This window comes from Prunus mume, linkage group LG3 (genome assembly GCF_029339155.1).
Source record: "Prunus mume cultivar Tortuosa linkage group LG3, ASM2933915v1, whole genome shotgun sequence".
NCBI lineage: Eukaryota > Viridiplantae > Streptophyta > Magnoliopsida > Rosales > Rosaceae > Prunus > Prunus mume.
Window position 1 is genome coordinate 18,196,432 of NC_142700.1, and position 14,834 is coordinate 18,211,265.

The window sequence follows — 14,834 nt, forward strand, 5'->3', positions numbered from 1 at the left end:
ATACTCCCATAAATCGTCTCATTCCAGAAAGTAAAATGAGGGGAAAAGAATATTGTTAAATCAGTAGAGTAAATAGCATGCAAGTAGTAATATACAAATTCGTTTACAATATATTTTTGGTTGTTGGAGACTATGACCATATAATTGACAATGCTGAAGTTCACAATGAACGCCCCAAAAAACAACGCTCCCTATAGTATATGTTGGTTAGGTCGAAATGAAAGTTTCAATGGTCCACAATGTAAGATGATGTTTACTCTGCATGTGATGATAAATTATTCGATGTTGTGTTATCTAGATGGCCATAAACATAAACGAGATCAACATAAAAATAAAAACATGAAAAAGTTTCAGTCCAAAATGAAAAGGACAAACTGCATTTTTGGTCTTCATAGTTTCACTTTTTCTTTTATACAAGCGAAGTTAACTGCTCTTAATCACTTACATATAGTTCGGAAGGTGTGAGGTTTATACAAGAGGTCTTGATGTTATTATTAGTAAAATCACATATGGAAAATACTTTCACTCCTTACCATGTAAGTAGAAACTCCTAAATTCCTACCAATAGCAGTGTGACATGTGTTCATAAGTTTTTATTTTTGTGTTTTTAATGAATTATTTTTGCATATGTGTCAAATTGTGATTTACAGGAAGGAGGAATATCTCAATACAGATAGAGGCAAGTAGTATCCATCACTTAGAGCCAGTTTGGCATTGCTATGTAGTAAATATAATCAATTTCAGATTTGCTGCAAGAGAAATCAGCTGTGAATGAAAATAGTTTGACGTTTGGTAAACTGGATACTAAAATTGATGTTAGTACAAAATTAAGTTTCTAAGAGCATCTCAAAGGGATATGTCAAATAAAAAACATCAAATTTGTATTTGACGGCCTATGTGGTAATTTAACATTATGGACAACTTCTTATTCCACCTGAACCGTTAAATAAAATTATTATTTTATTAAAGAATAATGAAAAACAATGAAAATATGGTAAGAGAAAACCATATGCAAGGTTGAAAACGTCACTTGTATACACAGCAGGCGGGGCCTATTCATTAAAAAACTCTCAATAATTGAAATAACGTCTTTGTTTCTTGCTGTCAAAATTGTCGCTGGTTCACAAGACGTTATTTACACGTCTGATATAGCACTTCAGGTGGATATGAGTTAGCCACCTTTTCTAGCCGTTTAGCACTCCACCTGGCTTTTGACAAATATATTTCTTAACCATCACACCCAAAAAATTGTTTCGATCATAAAATAAACAAGATATTATGTTGAAAGTTAAATATTTGTCCTTGAATGCTCTAAACTATTTTTATCTTTGAAGTACCATGTTCCAAATCATATATCATTCACCCAAATGCCCCAGAAAACGATTCAGAGGAGAAAGTCAAGAAAATTCAGAAAAAAAAAAAATTAAACATCAAGAATAATTACAGCAACAAAAAAAAGGTACAAAGCATACTTGAAAAAGGTATTTATTTATTTAATAATTCAAGAGGGAAATGATAAACGAGTTCAGAGGAAAAAAAAGAAGTGGACAGACTAGAATGGGTGAATTAAAGATTGAATGGAATGAATGGATATGTGACGTAAATTGTAAAGAGACGCAAGGATAGTATAGGTATTATAAAAATATTCATTAACCCACACCGGTTACCCACTTCTCCAAACTGCTGTATGTGGCAGCGATTTCCTCCAAAAAGCAGGTTTTTTCTCTTTAACCAAAAGGTATGGATATTCAAAACTGTGAAAGAAAATGATTATAACTCAAAATAAGTAATGTCAAACGAACACTTGTTATATGTTGTACTTTGTGAAGTTTTTGACATGGAACTTACATCAAACGTCGTGGATAAGTGCAGATCTTTTTTGCTTTACCAAGTGATTTTCAAGGGGTTGAAAAACTCCGTTTCTTACTATTATTTATAATTATTCGTGAAAAAAAATTCCAGGTGGATTTCTACCTTGGCAATCAAGGAAAAGATTCTTTTCTGGCTAAGATATATTTTTTTTCCTAGTTTCGGTACATTTTCCATAAGGTTCGAGTGGGGACGTTTTATTCAATTTTATGCTTCAACATAGAGCTAGGTTCTTCTGTACATTATAGGCTTTAAGCCCGCCATTGCACCCCAAAAGAAAGAGCTCACCATTGTAACTAAACAAAGGTTGTGTGTTCGGCTAAAAAGTCTACCACGTTGTGGCCAAGAGAAATGGAAAATTAACATTGGGATTTTGCAGTACATTTCTAGAGGAAGAGGATTTCTATTTTGCACTCAAACTGGTCTTTGGACATCCATTGAATTTTTGTCCAAATAAAAAATGGGGACGTGACAATTGAACTTGCTAATGAGACTGTAACAAATTTTGAAAAATATTATTTATCTAAAAAATTAGTAACAGAGTTTCTCTCTATTTTGATTGAAGTCATATGCGATATGGTCTCACGTAGAAAGTTCTCTTTAATTCAATTAAGGGATGATTGCCAGCTAACCACTGAAACTTTGTCATGATCATGAAAAATATAATCAAATAAAAACTACATGCCTAGTTCAAACAGGAAAGAGGTGAAAGAGAGGAAGGGAGAAGTAAGTGCTGAAATTCTTATCATTTTGTTCACCTTTCAATATCTGGTACTTTTTTTTTTTTGGTGAACAAAATTTAGGGGGAAGGGAGGCTACCCATCTCGGGGCCAAGACATACCAAAAAAAGGACTTACAAAGGAGGTCTTCCCCCTTTTTTTGGTTTTTACAAATTACCCACCAAGAGGAATTGTCGCCAACAGGACACGAACTTAGGCCTTGATAGCGAAAAGAATGATCCTTACCAACTCAACCAACCTTCATTCGCCAATATTTGGTACTTTGATTTGTTCATAATCATAGCTTTATTTATTGAATCAAAAGTTCAGAAGAAGAGAAAGAGTGAGGAGATAGAGTTTGAAAAGAAAGAGAACAGTGGGGATGAGTACAAAAGAGAAGACTGTCTCGTTTTATATGCAAGAGTTAATGCTATTAATAAAATAGTGAAATCAGTTTTTGACAAATACATTTCAAGAGTTGGATTGTTGTACATCTAGAGGTCGTTTGGTATGGCGGACTGTCATGAACTAAACTAAATCCTGAGACTGTCTTGAATTAACTCGGATTATACTAAATTGGATTAAGTATCTGACCTATGTTTGGTGCTGCGTTGGACTAAGAAGCTGGATTGTGAAAATAGTGAAGACCTATGTTTGGAGTTATGTCGAAGTAAAAAATAATTATTTTAATAATAAAATTTAATTATAAATAAATAAAATTCTAATATGTATTTTAATATTTGATATTTACTTTTAATTAAGGATTTTGACCTAAAAATAAATAATAATAAAACAAATAAATTTTAATATTTTTTAAAAGCTAAACTATCTTAGACCATCTCCAACCCTTGGGGTGGAAACTCAAATTTTGAGTTTAGCTTCCAAATACCATCTCCAACCCATGTATTTTGGGGGGTGGAAATTTGAGAAATCTCAAATCTTGGGTGGAATTCAGTCCCTTTTTTGCCTGGACTGATAATTTTGTGGGCCCAAAATCTGCTTTTTAATTATTTTTTTGACTAAAGCCCATGTCTTTGCATGGTTCTTAGGCAGTTTGGTTCACTGTTTGAAGCAACTTTGTGCCAAAAATCTGATATTGCTGTTTTTTTTTTTTTTGTTTTATTTTAAATATTCCAACAACTATATTTGTAATCAATAATCATGATTAATTTTAAGCAATCTCAACGGCAAAATTTAATGATTGTCGTTTATTTAAAAATGCTTAGATAATTTAAACACACTTACATAATTCAATGAAGAGTTCGAATTATTCCGGGCATACGTATGGTATTGTACTTATTTTTATTTTTTAAGTGAAATTCAATTATGTTTTGGAATTTTATTTTTTTTAGGTTAAAATGTTTAGAAAATTAAATCACGAGTGTTGAAACAAAAATAATGTCAAGAAAAATTAACAAGAAACAAAATTTATGGGTTAATCATTCTTAAACAATTTAATAAAGTTGCGGACTCAAATTATGAGTCTACAAGGTTGGAGGAAAAAAAATTTGAGTCCTGAAAATACATGAATAGTTGTATTTTGGAGGGTGAAAATTTGAGTTTAGCCCCAATTGGAGATGGTCTTATCTCTTCTTCATTTTTTATCTTTTTTCTCCTTTTCCTCCTTTTCTTCTACCTTTCCTTCCCAGCCCGTTTTTTTTTTTCCTTTCTTCCTGTTCTCTTCTTCCTCACGACTTTTGATCCTTCCCTCATTTTTGCCTTTTTCTCAAATTTTCTTCCCTGCCAAAAACTCTTCAGTTGTGATTCTCTCACAAATTTCATCAATTCTTTCTCTAATTTTCTTCCTAATCACTTTTCATTACTCAATTTGTTCATATGATGAACGATTCAACTCAATCTCATGGCTCACCATCATCTTCTCCACTCTCTGCATCTGCCATGGCTGCTTCAACTATTGCGTCAATTTAATGAATCATGGCTTCTATTTGAGGCCCCCCAAAGTTGGAGCCCATGGTCGTTGCCTTCCGAGCTCAGGCCGACACCGTGCGCTATTCTGATAGCCAAACAGAGACCCAAGCCTCATCGTCCCTGACCCACATGTACGACCAGAGCTTGGCATTCGGCGACCATTAGCAGCAGCAAGATCTCAACGCGATTACTGGGTTTCAAGATTTTTCGTTGAACTTGGGCTCGGAAGTGGAGGACTTGGCGTCCATTGCCTAGACTCTTGTCTAAGTGAAGAAGAAGAAGAAGAAACTGTATCGCGTTGGACTCGCATGTTTTGTTTAGTGAGCTCGCTATTGTGCGAACCGTGTTTCAAGCTCGCTATATTGGAAGAGCGAGCGAGCCAATTTTTGTACTGTTGGGCTATATAAGCTCATTTAAGTTAGTACCCTTAGGCCTTCTCCAACTCATGAAGGGCTAAACTCAAATTTTTCCCTTTAAAAAGTGACTATTTGGGTTTTATCCAGACTCAAATTGTTTTTTCTCCCAACCCTACGGACTCAAATTTTAGGTCCGCAACTTTATTAAATTGTTTAAGAATTGTTTAAGTCTAATTTTTTTTTTAGGGATAACTTTTCTTCATTTAATCTTTTTAAATAACATCATAATTTAAATTTTTAAACAATTTGACCTAAAAAAAATTGAAATTTCATAAATTTAATTTTATTCCAAAAGTAAACACACAACATAAAAAAACACACAACATAAAAAAAACACACCACATAAAAAAAAACACACACAACATAATTAAAAACACAAAATGAGGATTGAAACAATTAAAGTTACTATTAGAATTGTTAAAATAAAAAAAAAACAGATTCTTTGAAATCCAATGGCTATTTGAGCTGGAAACACAATGCGTGTGGGCCCCAGCAATACTATTTGATTTTTTTTTTTTTTAAAGGAAAGAAAGCCCAACGGCTCTAGCTTGTGGTGCTAACATATGGCTTTAGCCACAGCCAAAACCCATCGAAAATGTCACCAGTGAGGTCTCACCAATTTTGAAGCACATGGGCTCTGCCACCTCAGCATGGGGTCCAGGCAATACTTGGACCCATATTTGGGTCCAAATTTGGGTATTCCCAAATTTTGGGTCCTTCATTTTGTTGAGTTGGGAAAGATTTTGGGGGATAATTTGGGTTTGAGTCCTTGCATTGGAGATGGCCTTACCTGCCAAATGTGGGTTTGAAGTACTATTTAAGGTTGTCCTGTCTAGTGAGGCCTCCCAAACATGCCCCTAAAGGCTAAGAAAGCGTCTCAAAATGTGTTGTTTCTTGTATAAAAAAGAGTACGAAAGTACGAAATAGCATACATAAAATCCCATAATTTTTGGCTAGTAGCATTTTGGCCCTTTGCTGCTAGTGTATTTTTTGGGTAAATTATGAATACAATCCCAGAATTTTTAAATAAAAAATATAATAAAAAAACATAAAATCAATAGTATGATAAGTTAAGTTCGTGAATGGTACTAAGAATATTAATATATGAATCAACTTAAGATAGACAATTGACTGTGGCCATATAAATACAATAAAAACAACAACTGAATATCATCATACAAAAATTCAAAAGGTTCAACATCTACGTTTGCTATGCTATCAAAAGGATAAAATCTTTGATTACCTCTCCATTCTCCTTCTGTTTTGCAAGTATAAGAATCGTAACAACCATCATAGTTGCGCCAAAATATCATGTTTGCAAATTCACTCGCCACCCCGATTGCTAGACTGGCAATTGAGGACGATATGCCTCAAAAACAGTACTCTCTTTCCCAAAGTTTTAACTCTAGTCCAATCTTTTCGTGATGAATCAAGCTGGTAAATATGCCAATAACCTTAGCCACGATCGCGATGATAAAGTGCCAATAAGAATTTCCCATCAGACTCAACCAGGTAAGAGAATATTGTATAGGATCGTATCCCTAAGGAGGTAGAACAATCCACCATCACCCAATCTTCAAGTTGTATATCCAGCTTACCCACTAATAACTCCATATTTGTGCTTATTTTTTATACCCTATTCCTATGATTTGCATTAGTTTCTTACGTGAAATTGGTTGTTTTGATGTATTTAGTGTGAGTTTTATAGGAAATCGTCCCAAAATTTCAGTTGGAGCTAAAAAGAGAAAAATATGATGAAAAAGAGCAAAGAAGGCAGAAATTTGGAACTCGTGAAACTGCCTGTGCAGATGGGTCAACTTTACAGATTTAACTTTATGTGCTCAGGAAGAACAAGATAATGTGCTTTATATGCTTGGAAGGCTCAGGAAGTCTAGTTTCTGGAGAATTTTACGGTTCATGCTTTTGAGTTTTCTACGGGAAGTTACATCAGTTTTAATACCAGTGGGTTAGTGCTGACATTATGCGCGAGTTTTGACAACTTAGCATCACAAGTTACCATTCTTGGAAAGCAAGCTTTTGAACGAACTTGGGCAGTTATGAGGCACCAAAATATTGTGTTAATTCAATTATAAGTTAGCTATTTTTGTTGGGATTGGTGGCGTTTGGTCTGGTCAAAGGAAATGCATCAAAAGTCAAATCCTAATCACATTAGGAGAACAAATTCCCTATTCTAGATGGATTTAATTCCTATCTTCTCTCCAAAACCTAGAAGCTAGCCATCTCCCAACTTTTCGCACAGTTTAATCTCTTTGAAAGGGAGGAGGCCTTGTCCCCTCCCCTTCCCTACCAACCCTGGTTTGTTTCTCTCTTGAGGTTCAGGTCCGAAACTCTCTTATTGTGAGGAGTTGGTGATGCGTTGGAGCTTTCATGCTCGTTGCTGGGGCTTTATGCCTCTTTTCTAGGGCCTATATGCCTCATTTCCGTTTTACTCCCCCATATCTCCCCAATTCCAATCCTTTCAGTGTTGTCCCATGGCTGTCCTTCGATCGGTTCCTGCCTTCCTCCTCTAGGTGTATTGGTGTATACGACTTTAGTAGAGATGGAGATTCTCGGGCTGATTGTTACTCAGACATCGATCCAGCAAAGCGAGAAATCGCAAACATCGTGGAATTTGTGTAGAGCTACTGCTCAGGTGCTCGCACCACCTCTTTCCAGTCTCTTTGTTATGTTTCCCTTGCTTTGGTGCTGCTCTGTTAGTGGTTGGCTTGTGGTGGCTGATTTGTGGTGGATTAGTTTTTCCTTAGTTTGATGATGTTTTGCTTACTGGGTTGTTTTGCTCCGCTTAATGCAGCTAGTTTTGTCTAAAACAAGGGACATGATAAAGTGGCCTCATTAAAACCTTCCTAGGACAACCTCATGGGACAAACCTCAGAAGATGAAAGACTACCACACATCTCATAGACTAACAAGAGAGTCCCTTTCAGGTCACTTTGGAACATTACAATAAAAGAAAAAAATTTAAAACTGAAAACTAGCACAAAGACCTCCAACACCCACATGAGAGGACCGTAGAAACCCCAAATAGTAAACCCACATGAGAGGACCGTAAAACATCCCAACTGTCAAAAGGAAACTTCTATGAGCAAAATCGTAGTCCTTTGACACCCACACAAACTGCAAGGCATATATCATAGCAGAAACTAGGAGAGAACACATAGGAGGAACACAGAAACAACAATAAAAGAGGACCCCATGAGAAGCACTCCATTTCAACTCAGAACCTGACAAAGAAAACCTTATATGACCAAGCATAGTTCTTCTGTTGGCGCAGAGTAGAGAAAAGCACCACATCCCAACAACTACCACTAGCGTCGTTGTTGCCGCCGCCGTTGAAACATAGACAAAACATCAGCCACTAGGTATCACAATTCTCCATAGAAGAGACACAATCCAGCTTCACTACTGTCACCACCGCTGAGACAAAGGCAACACCAGCCACCTAGAACACTGCAAAAATAATCAAACAAAACAAACATACAAACAGATCTAGACTATCTAGGGAAGGGAATGGGAGGAGAAGAGGGGATAAGAGGAAGGGAAAATATGGGAGAAAAAGAAGGGGAGATGAGGAGAGGAAGGGGAAAATGGGTGGAAGGGAGGAGGTTGTCGGCAAGGAGAGAAGGGATCAGGGTTCGACTAGTCTTTTCGCCTCTCCACCCAATTTTGTTTATATGTTGATATCATTATCTGGGACAGTTTGTTTGTTCTTGTTTATTTGAAAGTACAGATTAGATAGCTTCTTTGGCTTCCTTACTGGGTTGCTTTGTTTGTTGTCATAGTGCCCTCCCTATTTTGGGTGAGGTCTTAAAATGAAGTTCATCTTCCAACCAATTTTTTTTTTAAAAAAAAAAAAAAAAAGAAGAAGATGAATCTACTTGGATGTAGATGAGGTGACTCTGCTTGAAGAGCTTGCAAGCTAAGGAAGACATTTAGAATTTGTTGAGTAGCAGGTGAGATGAATTGGATTTTAAAAGAAAATTGTTGAATTGGATTTAAAGAGGGAAATATAAGAATTAAATCTCTACCAAATTAAGTAATATGTGATAAGTGTACATCCATTATTTCTTGAGACTAGTGTTTCTTCAAAGTTTTTAATATAATCTTTTCTATGTTTTATTTATATGCAGGTACTTGAGAAGAGCCGATGTTTAGGAATCTGGCTAGTGAAGGGAAGGCACGAGAAGCTCTTGCACACGCATAAAGTTAAATTTGGCTAATGAGTGCGATAAACATGGCAAGTCATAAAGTTAAAGTTGCACCTTTCGTAAAGTTAAAGTTGCACCTGTCATTTCACCCAAAAAAAGTTGCACCCCCTTTCATAAAGTTAAAGCTATTCCCTTTTTCATCGAATCGACCGAAAATAGTTGAGAGTGATGCCCACCAAATGCCTAAGGGTAGCGACAGACAGTGAAAAGACAAGCAAAACTTAGTGGTGACTTGGCGCAAGTTTTTTCCAATTAGATGAATAAACGCAAGAAAGAATCAGCTCAGGTGTTCATCATATCTTGTCAACAGAATATAGATACTGAATCATCTCAATTGAAAAAATCATATGTAATTACAAGGTGCGGTGCAATTGACAAATTACCATCTTCAGCTGTCACCATTGGCAGGAATTCAAAGTCAGTTAGGAGCATTTTGTGGTCAAAAGCAAGCAGAACATCGAGCGGGAATTAATCCCACACTTTCTGGTGTGAAGACACTTCACAATATTTACCAAAATAATAATAATAATGATAATCATCTGTGAAAACTAACGCAGGCAGGGGACAACCTTATCGTCACGCCGGCTGGACTTCTGTTGTGGCCTTAAATAAAAATCTAGTTCCCTTTTACAATTGTTAATTATCCTGTGTACATGACTTTGCTGTCAAAGTTCATTAACAGATTGTGACAAAAGGCCAAGCAAATGTCAATCAGCGTCAAGGCCAATCAAATCAAAGCTTTGTTTGCAAAATTTTCCAAAAGATGTTTCACCCTCGATGTCAACAGATGCTTGCTGATGATTTTGCATCAAATATCTGACATTACAGATAAATCACTGTTGACGAAACTTGTTATAAAATCAACGTCTCCATTATAGAGTTGCTCACAAATTTTTTTTTAGATTTTGAAGGAAAGATGGGTTGGTTGTGCCTCCTCTTCCTGCTCTTTACTACTTGTCAATTTAACTCTACTTGTTCATCATCATCTATTTCTTCCTCTTCCTCTTCTTTTTCTTCAATGCATTTATGTCATCCTGATGATAGCTATGCTTTGCTTCAATTCAAGAAGGCCTTTTCTATTCATACTCTTTCCTTCTATTCTAATAGGACAATTTCTTGGCAAAAAGGCAAGAATTGTTGCGCATGGAGTGGAGTCACTTGTGAAAAGATGACTGGTCGTGTGATCAGTCTCAACCTTCATTTCGGTGGGCTTCAAGGCAGTATCCATTCCAACAACAGCTTGTTCTTTCTTCGCCATCTCAGGCGGCTAGACCTCTGAAGAAATGATTTTCGAGGCTCCCCAATTTCCTCCCAGTTTGGTGGCTTTGTAAGTATGACTCACCTTGACCTCTCTGACTCCAATTTCAGTGGCCCAATCCCTTCAGAAATTTCCCACCTTTCCAACTTGGTTTCACTCAATCTCTCCCAAGCTGCTGTGACACTAGATACTCTTAGCTTGAACAGAATTGTTCAAAACCTAACCAATCTTAGGGAGCTTGATCTGGCTGCAGTTGATATGTCATCAGTTGTACTTGATTCCTTTAACAATCTGTCTTCTTCGCTGACAACTCTTATACTCTTTCATTGCCACTTGCAAGGAAAATTCCCACAGAGCATTTTCCACCCACCAAACCTTCGACAAGTGAATTTAGGTTCAAACTATAACCTCACAGGTTATTTCCCCAAGTCTAACTGGAGCAGTCCACTCGAAAGCTTAGACCTCTCTGATACTAGAATCTCAGTAGATTGGCATCATCTCACCAGAAACTTCAGGTCTTTGAGATATTTGTTTCTCAGAAATTGCACTTTTGTAGGATCATATCTTGCATCGCTTGGTAACCTCACACAAATCATGTTGTTGGACCTCTCATATAACGGTTTTGGTGGCCATATTCCATGGTCGCTTCTAAACCTTGAGAGACTCGAGGACTTGGATCTTAGTAGCAACAATTTTGTGGGTCAATTTCCAGAAGTTGTGCGCAACTCATCAGGGATCTCTTCTTTATATGACTTTTCAAAAGGGCAACTGGTGGGACCTATTCCTCGACACCTAACCAAGCTCACTTTATATAACAACTCACTCAACGGAACGATGCCATCTTGGTTAGGAAGCTTGCCATCATTGGAGGAGTTAAACCTCGGAAGCAACCAACTCAGCGGTAATATCTTTGAGTTCCAATCTCGTTCTTTGTCACAGCTTGATTTAAGTTATAACAAGTTGCATGGCCTGATTCCAAGATCAATCTATGAGCTAGTGAACCTTGGATGGCTTGATCTATCATCCAATGACTTGAGTGGAACAGTGGAGTTCGAAAAGTTTTCAAAACTCCAGAGTCTTGTTAGGCTTAATCTTTCCTCTAACCATTTATCCTTGAGTTTCAACTATTTGAGTAACAGCACCTGGCTTGAACTTAGGACACTAGATTTTTCGTTTTGTAACATAAGTGAGTTCCCATACTTTCTAAGAGCCTCACCAAACTTGGAAGCGTTATACCTTTCCCACAACCGAATTCAAGGCGACCTTCCCAAATGGTTGTTGGATGTGGGCAAAGAGTCATTGACGTATTTAGATCTTTCTCACAACTTTTTGACGGGCACTGTAGAACTTCGGTGGACAAATCTTCAATATCTTGACCTTCGCAACAATTCACTTCAAGGAAAGCTTCCAATTCCACCACCTTCCACATTTTACTTTACCATATCAAACAACCAATTAATTGGAGAGATTCCTCCAACTATTTGCAGCCTGAGTTTCCTTCAAATACTTGATTTGTCTTATAACAGATTGAGTGGTAAAATTCCTCAATGCATAGGGAACTTCAGTCAGAGGCTCTCCGTTTTGGATCTAAGGAAGAATAAATTTGATGGCATCATTCCTAATACCTTTTCTACACGGAATGTTTTGAGGAATCTTAACCTTAATGGAAACCAGTTGGAAGGGCCATTGCCGTTGTCTTTGCTCACATGTAGAGAGTTGGAAATTCTAGACGTTGCAAGAAACAAAATTCATGACACATTCCCCAATTGGCTGGAATCTCATCCAAAGTTGCAAGTTCTTATGTTGAGGTCGAACAAATTCCATGGTGGAATAGGTAATCCGAAAACTAGATTTCCATTCCAAAACTTGCGCATCATGGACCTCTCCAACAATCAGTTTAGTGGTCTTTTGCCAACAAAATATTTTGAGCATTTGACGGCCATGAAAAACTTACAAAAACAGGAACTGAAATATATGGGAGAACAATATTGTGAGGACACTGTGGTAGTAGCAATTAAAGGCATCGAAATTGAAATGGCGAAGATCCAGACTTTCTTCACTACTATTGATTTCTCAAACAACAGTTTTAGTGGAGAAATTCCAAATGTAATCAGCAAACTTAAGTCATTGAAGGGGCTTAACCTTTCACATAATGAGCTTACAGGTACAATTCCAGACTCGTTTGGTGATTTGAGCAATCTTGAATGGTTGGATCTCTCTTCAAATGCGCTTGTTGGTGAGATTCCGGAGCAATTGACAAATTTGACATCACTTGGAAAGTTCAATGTTTCGAAAAACCGACTTGTGGGGCCCATACCTACTGGCAAACAATTTGATACATTTGAAAATAATTCGTATAGTGGAAATGTTGGATTATGTGGATTTCCACTTTCCAAAACATGTGTTCCACATCCATCACCGCCATCATCATTACAACAAGAAGATGATTTGGATAATGTAAATGGATTTGATTGGAAGGTAGTGTTGATGGGGTATGCATCTGGGTTGGTAATTGGAATATCTATGGGATATCTTGTACTCTCTAATGAAAGACTGAATGGGCTTATGAAAGTAATCGGAAAAACACGATGGGGTAAAATTATGAAAATTACACATCGGGCTGCATGAAGAATCCGATCCAAAAGCATATGTTGTTTCATATTGTATTATTTCTTGTGAATATTGTATTATGTGAAAGTTCAAATAATATGCATGAATTCAAGTAATATGCATGATATCTTGCACTCCAGTCTACTTTTGTCAAAGTGGAGTAATTTCTCATGATCCTGTATATCACAAAAAATAATAATTATTGGCATGCACTTCGTACATTTTCAGGAACACAAAGAAAAAAAAAAAACAATTTTCAAACGAAAAAAGATAAAGACCCACAAAACAAATATTTTCCTCAAACCTCTAAGCAACCAAATGAAGGGCATAATCGAGAATTCCAATAGGAAAACTACAAATTAACGTATTTCTCTTTCTATTTTTTGTTCTGAACAAATTATAACGTATGTCAACACATGGGTATCTCACAGTCAGCATAATTGAAGTACCACTGTTACTATCCATGCCTTGAATTAAAGTTAAAACTTGAATAATAAAAAATGAAAAACTAAAAAACCAAATGTTATTAAATTCACAAAAGTAAAGGTATACTTCCCATTCCAATTAGAACTTCAACCAAAAAAGAAAAAAATACCTCAATTTCTGCATTCAAAAGAAAGAAAAACAATTGCCCAAAGGACAACCAAGCCCAGCAGCTCGGGCACAAGAACTAGTACAATCTGTTGTGCTTTTAACTGTGCTAAACCGAGATTCAAAAATAACCACACTCAGTAGCGGATCCAGAAATTTTTATTTTAGGAATTAACGTATAAAATGTCGAAAAAAATAATTTAGACAAAAGAATCTCATGAAAATGAAACTATAATATTATAATTCATAATTAATGGAAAAATCAACATTACTTTGAAATTTAAGGGAGACATCAAAATTCCAAAACAAATTGGGAGACTTACTACCAACAGGATTCGGTGGTCGCCGGTGTGTGGGTGGTGGTGGTGGTTTTGGTGTGGAGGGTTAGGCTTGGGAGGAGTTTGTAAGGATAGATTTATTGGGTGAAATTATATTTGAAACAAATTTGGGGAGGGGGTATTGGGCTGCTTAATATCTGCTGGCCCTCTTTGTTTTTAGTATTATTTTACTTCATTCACATGGCCAACAATTTACTTAATTCACATTTTTTATTTATATTTTCTTGCATTTTCAATTTTATTTTTTAAATAAATTATTCAAGCACAAATGTGGTTCGGTGCCATTTGTAACATCCCGACGCAATTTAATTATTTTTTTAATTTAATTATGAAATTACAAATTGTCCTCTGGAGTAGGGTTATTTTGGTCACTTTTTAATCTGAAAGGATTTTGGGGAATTGAATGGCACCATGACATAGACCGCGTTGAGATGAGTTTGTAGACACATAGTAGGCTCAAATTGGAGTTGTAATGAAGAAGTTATGATCTACGGAAGTGGCACAACAGTAAATATTTCAAAGTTTAATTTTTAAAATATTAGATTCCTGTTTCTCCCTCTTCCTCTCTCTCGCTCTCTCTCTCCCTCATGAATCTACCTCTCTTCGCCTCCACAAACAACAGATTTCAAACGAGATATCTCCACCATCCGGCCACCAAAACCGGAGCCACAACTTGCAAACTCTTCATCTCTCTCTCCTCTTCACATTCATACCAATTTCCAGACTTGATTCCAAGCAATAAAACCAAAAAATTGAATGAAAGGGGAGGCCAAAACCCGCTGTTTCAAAGCCGGAACTTTTGTGGGTTTTTCCGGCCGCTCCCAGTAGTGGTATCACATCCAAAATACTCCCTACCCTCCCTCTGTAATTTCCCTAAA

The 14,834-nt window shown here is 36.5% G+C and overlaps 1 protein-coding gene across 1 annotated transcript; it reads left to right on the forward strand.

The window, feature by feature from the left end:
* Positions 1–10,027: 10,027 nt before the first annotated feature.
* Positions 10,028–13,143, forward strand: LOC148918971 (receptor-like protein 6). Its single transcript, XM_089049454.1, has one exon. The coding sequence runs from the start codon at positions 10,493–10,495 to the stop codon at positions 13,043–13,045; it is 2,553 nt and encodes an 850-aa protein (XP_088905580.1). The 5' UTR covers positions 10,028–10,492; the 3' UTR covers positions 13,046–13,143.
* The last annotated feature ends 1,691 nt before the right edge of the window (positions 13,144–14,834 follow it).